At 41.7% G+C, this 13,596-nt stretch overlaps 1 protein-coding gene across 1 annotated transcript; it reads right to left on the bottom strand.

The window, feature by feature from the left end:
• Positions 1–530: 530 nt before the first annotated feature.
• On the bottom strand, positions 531–12,545 carry mrc1a (mannose receptor, C type 1a). The gene is made up of 30 exons (XM_041961136.1): positions 12,386–12,545; positions 11,853–12,254; positions 10,912–11,085; positions 10,391–10,546; positions 10,189–10,302; positions 9,855–9,995; positions 9,582–9,764; positions 8,752–8,909; positions 8,523–8,639; positions 8,314–8,429; positions 7,846–7,994; positions 7,027–7,226; positions 6,816–6,931; positions 6,643–6,721; positions 6,406–6,550; positions 6,268–6,306; positions 5,587–5,750; positions 5,410–5,474; positions 5,148–5,248; positions 4,928–5,067; positions 4,611–4,716; positions 4,297–4,469; positions 3,671–3,776; positions 3,291–3,523; positions 3,028–3,193; positions 2,785–2,931; positions 2,581–2,697; positions 1,473–1,631; positions 1,362–1,394; positions 531–1,278 (listed from the first exon to the last, which is right to left on the bottom strand). The coding sequence occupies exons 1-30, from the start codon at positions 12,453–12,455 to the stop codon at positions 1,037–1,039; spliced, it is 4,311 nt and encodes a 1,436-aa protein (XP_041817070.1). The 5' UTR covers positions 12,456–12,545; the 3' UTR covers positions 531–1,036.
• Between the last annotated feature and the right edge of the window lie 1,051 nt (positions 12,546–13,596).

Here is a 13,596-nt window from a genome sequence, read left to right as displayed (position 1 = left end):
TCACCTGACTCTTCATCTAGCTACAGCAGTAGGTCAAAGTTTTTACTCATTCGCTGAAATAGCTCAACATTTTCCCAATGGATTAGCACCAAATTTCCATTCATGCTTCCCAGACGATGTATCCTAAAGACTTGTATGACGTTCTAATCCCCTGACTTTGTATCTAAGACCAAATACAGTGAGAACATTCCCACGAGTTGCAGCTCTACTTTGTCTTTAGTGCTCATTAGCTAATGTTAGCATGCTAGCATGGTTAACTTGGATAGTTCTACCTGCTAAGCATCTGCGTCTTCATTGTGCACATGATAGCATGCTGATGTTGCATTTAGCCTGGCTTAATTAATAGTGTCCATTGAACATTTTGCCATCGTCATCAAACCTGTTTCTTTCTGCTCTCATTAAAACAGTTTGAGTCACTTTCGATGCATCACATCACTGTTCTCCACTAATCGTGGTAAAATGTTGCTCATTTTTGGTCTATTAGAAGAAACAAGTGCAAAAAAATAGAAAACTTCTGCTTTGTTTGTTTCAGTTTCTTTTATTGAGCATCTATTTACAATGTCGTAAGCCAGGACAAAACTGATGAACAGCCCATGAAGCCCCCAGTGATAACAAGCAACCCCAAAATCTGGCTAATTGCATTAATAAAACATCTTCACCTTTCTTGATTTTTAACTAGTGTTTGTTTTACAAATGCTCTTAGTTATGTTGATTGGTAAAAGTAAAAAATAGTCTGTACACATTTCACAAATCACATAATCATGTAAATTTCGTTAAAGATTGTTCACTCATATTATCTTGTCCCAAATTCGCTTAGTGTAGCGCCAGTGCTTGTATGAATTATTGTAAGATACTTATGAATCAATTATGAATCATTATCTTTGATCCAGTCTTCTTGATGTGGAAAAACACGACAGGGTTTGGTTGAGATGGTTTAGTTCCCATTAAAGTGACCCCACATAAAGACAGAAACCAAGATGGAAATCTCTGATCGTATCATTGTCATGGTTCTGATCACCACCGATCTCTTGTCTTTCTATGCTTGTTCATTCTGCTCTATGTTGGCCACCAGACCTTTGGTGTCTACAGGAGCTCGGAGAGGATTGGTGAAGTATAACTTGTTGTCAAAGGTGCTTTCTCCCAAGACGGGGGTGGGTATCCTGGGTATCCGATTGCGCAAGAGGAAGAAGGCACCAAGTCCGACTATGGCAATTACGACTAGTACTACAGCCACAGTGATGCCAGCAGACCCTGTAGAAGCTTCTTTAACGACGTGGGCTGCACAGGCAAAACATACAGAAGTGACATAACTCCAGTTTCAAACATCATATTCAATATATACCTTAGATTAAATAACTTACCAACAGATGGTGGCTTTTCTGTAGGTGTAATAACTGAAACAAGAGAATAATTGCTTATTTTAGGCGACTGATGGCTCAATTCAAAACTGCATATCAGCTGATTAAACTTACCTTTGGCTGTTTTGCAGATGTAAGACCTATATCTGCCGCAGCTGTTTGTGCTCCACTGTCCAGTTTCAGAACTGATGTCCACACATGACTCTGACTTTGGCATCCCTGTTTTCCAGTTGGTGTAGTCCACAGCACTGTTATCGATCCACATCCACTCACCTGAAACGTGGAAGCTTGTTACTTTAACGTCAACCTATAGCTCCAGCCTGTGCCTCTCGTGTATTGTCATTGCAGTCACAGAACTGAGCATCTGATTTGAAAAAAGGAACACTGAACCATCTTTGAAGCACTCAGAAGGTTGCTTAACAGCTCACCTCAGGTCTATCTAAGATGTTTTAAGAAACTTCAAAGACTCTTCTAACCATCTGGACAAAATGATATCCAGTCCACTGCACAATGGCAAATATTTTTAACTTTTCTGTGGTTGCTATGTTATCCTACTGAAGTCATTCCTATGTTCCCCAGATTTATATGGCACTTAATGGGAATGTGACAAAGAGTTCTATATTTTCAGGGTTAGGGTTTTGACACAATTTAACACAATAGGAGGGTTAATGTGTGCTAACATAATGTTGAACTGGGGAACACTGGACCCTGGGAACATAAATACACTTGTGTGAAGCATGAAAATATATTACATGTTCATATTTTTGGAAATCAATCGCAACTTGAGAAACAAGTTATAAATCTTTTTCATATCCAGGTGGTTTGCAGAACCTTGAGGATTTTGGAAACATCTTCAGAACAGTGGTTAAGTGTTGATAAATGACTGTCTGGGTTTTTATTTTTATTATCTTTATTTTCAGGAAAATCAGATGCTTAGCTCTGTGACTTGAGTATAATGGCAATACATGAGAGATACAAACCAGAGCTAAGTAAAGCTATTCTGTGTCCCACTTCCATAATACATAGTTATTGTATACAGGATATTCTTTACACTAAGGCTCATAGTGCATTCCTTTTGCAGCTGTTATATAAGAAATCAACATGCTTAACTGCTTTATGCTGACAAGCATAAACAAACAATACTAATAATACAATAACAAATTAAATTCTTTATGTGCTGGAAAAAAAGGAACTGCAAGACACTTGGGTAAGCCACACTCACCTTCATGACTCTTGTAGAGGCCAATCCAGAAGGACTTGGCACCATCCTGTAGAAGCTCCAGGTTCTGTTGTATGAACATACCCTCTTGAGGGTCCTCAATGCTTAACAGAGAACCACCTGGACAACACAGCCACAATAGCATGCTGTCAAGATTTTACACACGCACAAATCTGAATTTATTAGTGCAAAGTCTTCATAACATACCCATTTTCAGACATTCAACCGAGGCATGGGCCCAGTTGTCCACCATTGAGCTGAGGAAGAGATAACAATGGCCTCTGAAAGGTATCCAGGGTTTTCGCTTCTTTGGACAGCTTCCGGGGAGCTGTGGGGGCTCAGTGGGAGCTACATCTGGAATAGTGATATTACATTGCATGAGTAAACATACTTACTGTTTGGTTATGTGCAGTATATAGTCCCTTAGAACTAATGGAAGGATTGTCTGACCTGGTGACTTCTTGCAAAGGGAATAGTAGGTATTGGTGCATGGTGCAGTCTTCCATTTTTTGTCTACATCTACATACACACAGCCATAGTTGAGTTTAGGCTCATCTGTGCCCCATTTGGTATTAGACAACAGCCAGTTATCAACCCACTTGAACCGCCCACCAGTCTGTGAAAAAAAACAAAAAAACAACTTGCATTAATTTTACGTAGAGCCAAAAGTTCCTTGTCTCAATTAGAAACCCTGTTTGAAGTAGACCCTTTACCACATTGTTGTTGAGGCCAATCCACACGGGCTCGTTGTACTTGGAAATCTGCAAGCTGACGTAGGCCTGGCTTACAGGATTCAGGATACTGGCCAGCTCTGCATCGTCTGCTTGGCACTGCCTCCTCGCCTCATCCCATCTCATCTTCTGGGTCACCAGTTTGTAGGAGTCATTGCCAAGTTTGTAGAAAGCCTTGGGCGACACCGTTGTGGGCGGGACTACAATCTGAGAATCTTTGTGAACAAGAAACAGCAAAAATCATTCAGCTAAAAAAGCTCTCTAACACAATATTTAACGTTGATGTTGTCCCCAGTTAAAGTGGACAATTAATTCGGTCAATGTAGCTGTTGATAATATGGCATCGCTAATATTTTACTCACCAATGTTTCTTTTACAGATGAAGCTATGTTTTGAGTGGCAGTCTTCCACCTTCCAGAGTCCTGTTATTTTGGACACGCTGCCCACCATAATCACACAGTCAAATGTCTGTCAGGCAGAAAAAGATGCATTATTTCCCAGCGGTTGTACCATTTCAAGTGGTTTTCCTTGCAGTTTTATTTTTTTTACTTAAAGTTGTTGAAAAATGTTAAGAAAAACTGGTTTAATCTTTAGAACTGCACTGTATAAGTTTTTCATATGTTGTTTTCTTCATGTACAATATAAACCTTTATAGGAATGGTAAAAAAAGTTATTAGATAATTGTAGTGGAGTAGAATTATAATAAGTAGCAGTATGGAAATACTCAAGTAAAGCACAAGTACCTATGGTATTTTACTTAAGTACAGCACTCGGTACTACATTGGTACTTTTAATGGTGGTTCAAAATTGTTTATTAAACTTTATTGTAAATGTCTGAGGTTAGGATAGGTGTTTTCGGGTCATTCATGCTTATGTCACACTTCTTTGCAACTAGTCTGGAAGCATGTGGCCGTCACATTGTCAAACTTAAACTGCAGGACAGAGAGAGAAGGACAGAAAAATCTTTGGATATAGAAGCTGATGTAACCTCATCCATAAACGCATAGCGTCCGTCAGGCACTGTCGTCGGATGGCCTTTGGCCCAGTTGGTGTATGAAGTGCCTTTGCCGTCCGTCCACACAAAGTGCATCTCCCAGTTGACATCATTCATGCCAATCCAGAAATCATCATTGTATTTCAGCATCTGTGTTGTTAGGAATGCTAGAAAAGAAGACAAAGTTGTTCTCTATCTCCCTAAAACTGTGGCTTATTTCCACACTTCATGACTGTGCAGTGAAATCTTTTACAGACAACCACAAAGTGCTTTGCGAATATTAGCAACATGTTTCTGGTATCTCTCACCTTGCTCTCTTTCGCTGAGGATAGAAACCAGATTTCCTCCCTGGTTGATGCAGTACTTCCTGGCCTCCTGCCAGCTCTTATTGTCATCCCCCACAATTTTGTAGCACTGTGTAAACAAGGAATTTGCACTGTGTGTTAGAATAACAGGCAAAAGGACAGTAGGACACCACTGTAAAATAAACATGGGAACACATGTTTTACCAGAGCAGAGGTTAAGCACGTCCAAGAGTTTAAACCTGCAGTGGGGAGCTTTTGTCTCCCCCTTCTGGCAGTGAGAGTACTTGCACAAACACTATGTAATGTAAACACGTCACTACCTTTCCATGAAAAGACAGCCACTCTGGAGCACATCCTCCTGTAGGAACACCGGTTGGGGCCACAGTTGTATTGACAAAACTACTGCTTCTCTTGCAAACAGAAGGTAGCTCCATGCCACAGTTAATATCATTCCAGTAGCCTGTATGTGCAGAGTCAAATTCATTAGGTTAAGTTAGGTTAGCTAATATTCATGAACCCAACACAGTATGGCATACTCACCCATGCTCTTGTATATAGTCACACAGTTTTCATCATTATTAGCGAAGTTGGGCTCATTCTGTTCCCATGCAGTGTATGTTATAGGGGTGCCATCCACCCAGCTGAAAATGGGAATAACATAATGAGCAAGACATTACTAATAAAAAACCTTTGTTCAACATCTGTATTTGTGTTTCAGGTTTCAGAATAGACGTTGATGGATGGCTAATGGGAGGCAGCCAGTCCGCCCAGTATTGGGCCTAAAGTATGTAGTTTGATTTACCTAAATGATTTATCCAAATTCACCGTCATGCCAATGTAGTACTGCGCATCGGGGCCTTTCGCTATCTGTTGTCATGGGAAGAGGGACACTATGTTAAGGTTAAATATCCAAACATCCAACATGTTGTCGTTCTGAACTTCAGTGTTAAACATATACACAATATCCAAAATTTCTTGCCTGTTTCCAAATGAACTTCCTCTCACTCTCCCCTGTGATGATCGCAAGGTCACCAAAGCCCTTCTTGCAGAAGGCTCGAGCAGCTTCCATATCCAGGTTGTCAGTGTTGATGAAATACTGCGTGTCGTTGTATATAAGCCAGCCATCCTCTGTGGTGTTGTATACTGTGGAGGGAACAAAACTGTTAGCACATGTGCCACAGATGCAGTATTAGAGACTGATGGAAAACAGGGCTAAGAGTTTACAGCTATACTAGCAGCTCTGTGAGGTAGCACTAACTCACAGTGGTGCTTTGAGCTAAATGCTAATGTCAGCCTGCTAACATGTGCGCAGTGACAATGCTAACACGCTGATATGTTAGCTGTTACACCATTTATGTGCTGATATAAGGTATAATGTTTACTATAGATGCTAACATTTGCTATTTAGCACTAAACAGAATGGCTAAGGCTGATGGGAACAGAATTACTTTAGTACAGAGCAAATTTTGAGGTCTTCCGGTCAGAGGATCACAGACATAACCCTTATCTTCCAGGAACCGTAGCTGTTTGTACATACATGCATGTTTGTTGAGATATTTTATTTTGGACCAAACTGGTGGACCAACAGACCAGCATTGCCAACCTCATAGCCATGCTGCTAGAGAAATCGTACAACAGAAAGATTTCAGCTGAAGCTTACCTGGCACAATTATGGTAGGCTCAGGTTTTGGAGTCACACCTGAAAGTACAAGAATCATGAAGGGAGAGTCTGTACAGCAGGAAAAAGGTCTAACTTTTCCTCGTACAACTACTTAACTGGAGCTCCGGTCGGTCTTACCTTTGCGTATCTGGCAGACCCAGTTATTGTAGGCCTCGCAGTGCCGATCATTCCAGTGCCGCCCGTAGTAAAACTGGACTTCTGCACAGTGTTCATCATCATTGTGGTTGTTTGGTTCACCAAAGCCCCAGTTCTCGTAGTCGGACTAGCTCATAATTTTTGGAAATACACATGATTAGACCAGCGTTGAGAATGACAGTGAGTAATTTTCTGTGACAACTATTAAGTGCTACATACAGCCGACCCGTCACTCCAGACAAAGCCTTTATTGGTACCCAGGCTGAAGCCAATCCAGGCAGGATCAGAGGAATGAAACCTTTACGACAGCAGAAAACAGCAGTTCTGATTACTTGAATGGCTGAGTAGCGTAATGTAAATTCTGATTTGTACAAGCTGTTAAGCTAACATACGGAGCATTGTTCAGGTCCTGCATACTGTGTATGCTCATCAGATCCCCACCAATGGCCTTGCAGAAGTCCTGCGCTTCATGCCAAGTTCTCTTGAGGCTGTTTGCTTTTCTGTAAAACTTTTTAATGGGTGAAAAAGAACAATGTGTGAGTATGAGTCATGTGCATTCAAAGTTGCATAGATTTCACAGGTTAGTTCAGTTTGTCCTCCTACTTTGTAGCAGACGTTCCTCCTGCCTGCAGGGGTCCACCCCGGCTCACAGCTCAGGGTTGGGGTGGTGGGTGGAACTGTTGTCACGTGAACACCCTCTGCTGGTTTCTTGCAGATATACTTCTCCTTGTTGCTGCAGCTCACGACATCCCATAATCCAGCAAAAACCCCTGTTGTCATGGCAACGCATCCTTGTTTTCTGTCTTTTATTAAACACAGCAGAAGAAAAGGGGGAAACATAAATAAACTGAGATCGAAGATGTAAAGATTATTATAGATTGAGTAAATAACAATGTAGGTGAAGATAATAAAAGATATACGAGTCTACTGCCAGTGTTCTCTGCGGCTGTACATAAGCACAGAGGTGCTTTGAACTAAAAGCTCAGTGTGCTAACACTAACATGATAATGTTTAACATGTTCGCTATCTTAGTTTACCATTTTAGCATGCCAACATTTTCTAGTTAGCGCTGAGCACAAACTACATCTGAGGCTGATGGGAAATGTCATTAGCTTTGCAGGTATTAGGTCATAAAACCAAAGTATTGGACAAATATTCACCTCACAATGATGACAAATTAAGGAATTATCAAAGTTATTTCAATTCATCCTAAGGGACACATGAATCCAGTGGTTGTTTCAGTCTTGATCAAAATGGTGGACCAACCGACAGACTGATATTACTCTCCAGAGACCATGTTGCTATCAAACATATGACTCATGACGCTTCCCATCCAGTCAAAAAGCAGTTGATACTCACACAGTTCCTATAACATCAGACAACATGGAAGAAAGCACAGAGCTAAAGAGAAGTGTGCTGTACCTGGCATGCCCACATTAAAATTAGTGAATGTGACTTTTCTTCTGGTGCTCCACTTGAAAGTGGATCTGTCGTCTGTGTTGGACAAACCTGTCCAGAAATACTTCTCTGGTCTCAAACCCACTAAACTGACCAAGAGGGCGTTCTCATATCTGCACGAAAACATAGAAAAGCAGCAATAAAATTCTCAATCAGAATGAACCCACAAGCTTTGTTGGTTATGTGATTATTGGAAATCAATCTTCTTTTAGATGTCACAAAAAAAGAGGCTCTATTTACGAGCACAACATAGAATTAAAGACACAAACTATTCACAGCTAATTGAACTTATTACAACATTCAGCTCGTTTTAAGACTTAAACTAATCAAAGTGAATAATACTCTGAAAACAGGTGTCAGCATGTGTCCGATCATTTTCCGAATGAAATATGGGAATGTTTCACATACGCATAAATAAATAGGAAAATATACCTATCAGCCACATCCACCAGGTTACCACCAGCCTCTGAACATGCTCGCTTTGCGTCATCAAAAGTTTTTGTCTCAGATCCGATGTTGTAACAATAAGAACCAAACCGGATCGAGCCCTTGAGATGATAAAAAAACACTGTGAGACTAAATCTGATAAAGGCTTTGTTGTATAATTACACTCATTATTCAAAGGAAGCTACATCACTCACAAGCTTGCATCCTGGGTTGGCTTCCTCTTGGGCGCCTTCACCTGGTTTGATGGAGGCCTTCTTCTTACAGATGTATCCATATGTCTTCTCACACATGTTGTCAGCCCACTTCCCGTCCTGCATGGACCATATACAGTACATAAGACAGGAACAGCACCACGCGTGTTATCATTGCAGTCACATACATGTTACGTGTTCCCTTTTGCGTCTGGACAGTCATGGGTGTTACCTTTCCTCTGATGAGGACACAGTCTTCCTGGTGGTTGGTGGCATGAGATGGCTCACCAGTCTGCCACTGGGCGAAGGTAACCTGGGAGTGATCAGACCATTCAAACAGCATCTGGTTCCTCTGATCATTCAAGCCGACCCAGAGCACATCTGTCGGCACTGTGGATTTTAAAAGCACACGTAGGTGTTAATGTGGTCATAGAGTGCAGTTTCTGTTTTCTCGCTGAGAGATAAGAGGATTGATCGCACTCTGATTTGTGTACAGCAGCTGACTAGCCTATCTTAGCACAAAACAGTAAACAGAGGGAAACAGTCAGCCTGGCTCTTTCCAAAGGTAATAAAATACACCTCTGAAGCTCACTAACAGAAACAATACATTCATTAGTTTAATCTCCGCAAATACTGAAGTGTAAAAATTACACGTCTGTGGTTTTATGGGTGGTGATGTGTTGCATTGCAGTGACTTCTTGGACTCTAACTATGAGTTTGCCAGGCAACCAGCAGAGACTACTGTTACTGCGCCTGGCCAAAGATATAATCCTGGTCATACAGGTTTATGCTGGGATAAACTAATTAGCTGCTGGCCATAGCCTCGTGCGTACTGTGAAACTATGAGATTGGTATTGACCTTCTTATCTACTTCTCAGCAAAAATGTCCAACTATTCCTGTGAAATGACCAAGTTATCTTCTTTCTACACACTTGTATCAGGCTATTTACTCTTACTCTTCACCATTTTATATCACATGACTTCACATTTAAATTATTAGCGTTGATGATTGTTGTAAAAACCAACAGATTGCTGGAAAAAAAAAGATTTGCGCACACTTACAGTATCCAGATTGAGATATTACGAAGCTCTGCTCTTCTATATTGTGTATGCTGGCCAGATCGCCACCCTGTGTGCGGCACGCAGCCAAAGCATCCCTCCACATCTTCTTGCTCCTCTCCAGGTAGTAACAGTTACCTGCGTATGGAACCCAGTGACTGGGGCAGAAGCTGGGCTGGTTTTTGTCTGTGGATAGAGACCAAAGGATGTGAGAACGAAGACTCTCTCTAAAAATATGCCACTTTGTGCTCATTTTGAATGGTGATATCATTTTACTCGGTGGTGGGGGCAGACTGGTGGAGTTCCCTTTGCGACAAATGTAACCAAGTTTCTTGGTGCAGGCGCTGCTCTCCCATTTTGAGGCTTTTCCAGCGTTTAGAGTTGCGCAGGTAAGCCCTGGCTCTGATGAGGGATGACCTATTGGAAATCCATGTATTATTAGTTTTTAAAGTTCATTAATATCACTTGCTCCAACCGTGAATATGTAGTCGCAAGTTAATTGAATTTAAGAATCTTACTGTTGGTATCAAGCAGCCAGTCACATTAAGTGAAACCATGACATACAATGATATCCTGCCTCCATCACACTGTATTGCATGCCTTCACTAACCTGGGGCCCAGTTTAGATATCTGAATGGGTTTCCGTTGCTCCACTGCCATCCACTCTCAAAGTCCAAGCTGTTCAGTCCAATCCACAGAGATGTCCCCAAGGTATTAGTCAACCCTGTGTCAACCCATACATTATAACGCTATCACTGTTCAATAATATTCATTGTGTGGTATGGATAACTGAGACGAGGCTGGTTTTGTACCTGAGATGTATGACTGTTCATGTAGCTCTACAATGCTGAGGAGGTCGGCTCCCTGCTGCTGGCAGCTCTTTCTTGCCTGATGCCAGGTCAACACTGACTGTGTGTTCCTCTGATACTGAACCCCTGTGACCGGGTCAGTGTCCCAACCTGAGGATGCTGCATTCCGGTAGAGACATGAAGCACTAAACATTATAAAACTTAGGGAAATGATTTACTTCATAGAAAAGTACAGTAACAGTGAGCTCGCTTTTTTTTTCTGTCCCATTTCTGCCACAGTTTCAGAGCAGCGTCAGAGGAAATACAGACCTGAGACAAGAGGAAAACAAGAACAGTGCTTTGTTGACAACTCATGAGAGGAAGTGATAGTGTTCTGCTGGGGGGGGTCAGAAACCAGACCTGTCAGCGCTGACCTCTTCAATGATCACGCTCAGAGAAATTACAACAAAGGTTGATTCTGCATTCTCTTTAGGAATGCTAATTATTACAGATGTGAAATGGTTGAAATAAAATCTCCCACTTACATTTGGTGGGACAGAAGCCCCACTTTTTCTCCTTATCGTAATCTCTCTCTGTTGCACACCACAGCTGTCCATCTGAGCGACCGACCTTTGTGCATTCAGCGTACCACTTCTCCATAAACCGAAATGGGAACTGACAAGGACCTCCGAAGGCATTGCCCCCTATTGTGAAAATCTCTGAGGAGACACAGAGCACGGATTTAAAGATCATCAAAATAAAAAATTGTTCAGCCAAATAATACAAGCTAAACTTCCACTGATGTTGGGCCAGAACGCCTGGCTCGCAGTTCCAGTTCATCCCAAAGGTGTTAGATGGAGGTCATGGGGTCGGGGCTCTGTGCAGGCCAATCAAGTTCTTCCACTACAAACTTACTAAACAATTCCTTTATGGACCTTACTTTATGCAATACTTTATGTTGTTGAAAGGGTTCTTTCAACAAACAAATTTGGAAGCACATTATCTACCTTTGTACGCATTAGACAGCATATTTTAAAGTGCTGAAGAACAAGAGTACACAGATGTATGTGGACGGGGTAGCTGATGGCTAGTCTACCATTTATGATATATTTCTCAACAGTAACATAAAGTATTAAGTGGCTGCCCATCTGCCACACTGAAGCTTTTTCTCAAGCTCACATAGAAGCTCTGCTGTTGTTTCTTAATTTGCCCTCATTTACAGACAGGACTAGTTTAATTCAGTTGCAGATGGGTTCAAGTCCAACAGTCAGATTACATATTTCCCAGCAAATCAAACATGTTTATATCAAATATGTTTGATTTTTGCAATGCATTGCAGATTGTGGCATTCTGGACAGAAAAATTTTGGGATGATTTGACACAACAAACACTGCAGAACTTCTAAAAGCACCCCTTCAACCTTTCTAAAAAAAAACTGCACCACAGTTTAGACTCTACAGTGTAATTGTGTGCCCACACTTCCTACCTTGATACCCCTTTGAACAAAGGTCACCCCGGGTGCCAAATATCCTCCAGCGACTCCACAACCCTGAGCCTTTGTAGATCATTATGTTCCTCTCATTGCGGTTGCCCCAGTTTAAATGCAGGTCCTGGTCTTTTAGGCCAAAGAGGGTCTCATTCTTGCACTGCCAATGTTGGAGCTCGCTATTCTCATCACAATCAAAGAGGACCACCTTCACCCAGTCTTTAATCTCTGTGGCCCCCAGACAAAGCTTGAGGGACAGACTGAGGATGCGCGATTCCGATGCCCAACGAAACTGCTGCTCTTTGGCGTGAGGATCACAAACGGCCACCGTCAGGGAGGTGGCACTCTCAACCTTTATGCACTTGTTGTGGTTCTCATTGAAGATCAGGAAGGAGCCGCTGTCTGGAGCACAACAGGACAGCTTCAGCAGCACATCTTATATGACAATTTCAAATGAATGTACAATACAATTACTCCCAAATCTTTACTCACAGCCAAGTTGAATGGATAAAAAAGGAGTCAGGGGTACGTACCTATGTCAGCAGTAATGAGGAGCACTTGCAGGAGACAGAGGACCACAGCAAAGTTTGAACAGGGTAACATTATCCTCTGTGTGTCGTTTGCACTCAGTGGTGGATGAGGTGGTTGGAGAGTTTTCCAGTCATGAGAGAAGGGGTCTGGTGTGTGCTAAGGTGTGTGACATGGAGCAACAATGACACAGAGACATGGTGCCCCCCCCCCCCCTTAATCACACTGATGGATATCCTGTCACATGGGTAACTAAGGTTGGTCAAACGACAGCAATTTCCCTGAGCTTCCACAGATTTTTTGGCAGAGGATAGGAAGACAGGAAGTGGGAAGCAAGAAATCTGGTCTCACTATGAAAAAATAAAAACTGAAAGTCACCAATGATAGCTTCAAGGAAACACATTGTGTCAGGATAGGACAATATTTCTATTTTTAATAAATCAAAGGCTAAAGAGGAACTGTTTTTTCTGAATTCATTAATCAAAGCAGGCTTTAATATATTACCTTTATCTGAGATTTTTGATCTATTGGGAAAAAAAATAATTTATAACTATAAATAGACCTTCAGTCTGTGCTAAATCTGTGCCTGGTTAATAATGAACCCAGCGAACACATGTTATTAAGCAAAACTACCTTTGAAGAAGTATCAGGTGTCAGAGGATTTAAGAGAATCACATCTGATCAGGAATGTGCCAGCTTCATATTTACTGTGCCAGGGTAAATCAGGACTGGGTTTACTCTGGGGCACTTTGCTGATGTAGGGGTTTTCGTGGGATAGTAGCCCCCAGGAGGTCTGCAAAGCTTCGGGTGAGGAGTGCAATGATGATACAAGTCAGTAGAAAGAGATGACAGGAGGAAATCCTGCTTCCTATCGGGGGAAGTGAGTGGACATCTGACCACTTTGTCCTCATACTGCAGGGATGCCCAGCAACGGTGCTCAGACAAAATGGGGTGCAGACAAGTTGGCCATGTACCTGTGAAATATCTGTCCTTTCCATGAGCAAAGCTGAATAAAACACAGAGAATTTGGAAAATCTATCACTACAAGCTGTGCAGTGTATTCTCATGAAAATACATTGACTGCATGAGACTTTATCTCTGTTCTCTGGGACAGAGAGTCATGAGGTTGCAGCTACTGGATCCAGTTGCAATAGTTAGTTGGTCACTGTTTGTTTTTATACCAATAAGAGTCAGAAATTTTCAAATCCTACACAAC

This window comes from Chelmon rostratus, chromosome 20 (genome assembly GCF_017976325.1).
Source record: "Chelmon rostratus isolate fCheRos1 chromosome 20, fCheRos1.pri, whole genome shotgun sequence".
Lineage (NCBI taxonomy): Eukaryota > Metazoa > Chordata > Actinopteri > Chaetodontiformes > Chaetodontidae > Chelmon > Chelmon rostratus.
The sequence above is the reverse complement of the archived record's forward strand: the minus strand, read 5'-3'. Positions and strand labels throughout refer to the sequence as shown.

What these genes read in the sequence shown, in the direction of transcription:
- mrc1a (XM_041961136.1), bottom strand. Translation starts at nt 12,455, where the DNA reads ATGTTACCCTGTTCAAACTTTGCTGTGGTCCTCTGTCTCCTGCAAGTG. An exon ending in TTGTTCAAAGGGGTATCAAG is followed by an intron (nt 11,086 to 11,852) that starts GTAGGAAGTGTG and finishes GTGTCTCCTCAG; the next exon opens with AGATTTTCACAATAGGGGGC. An exon ending in ATATCTAAACTGGGCCCCAG is followed by an intron (nt 9,996 to 10,188) that starts GTTAGTGAAGGC and finishes GATTTCCAATAG; the next exon opens with GTCATCCCTCATCAGAGCCA.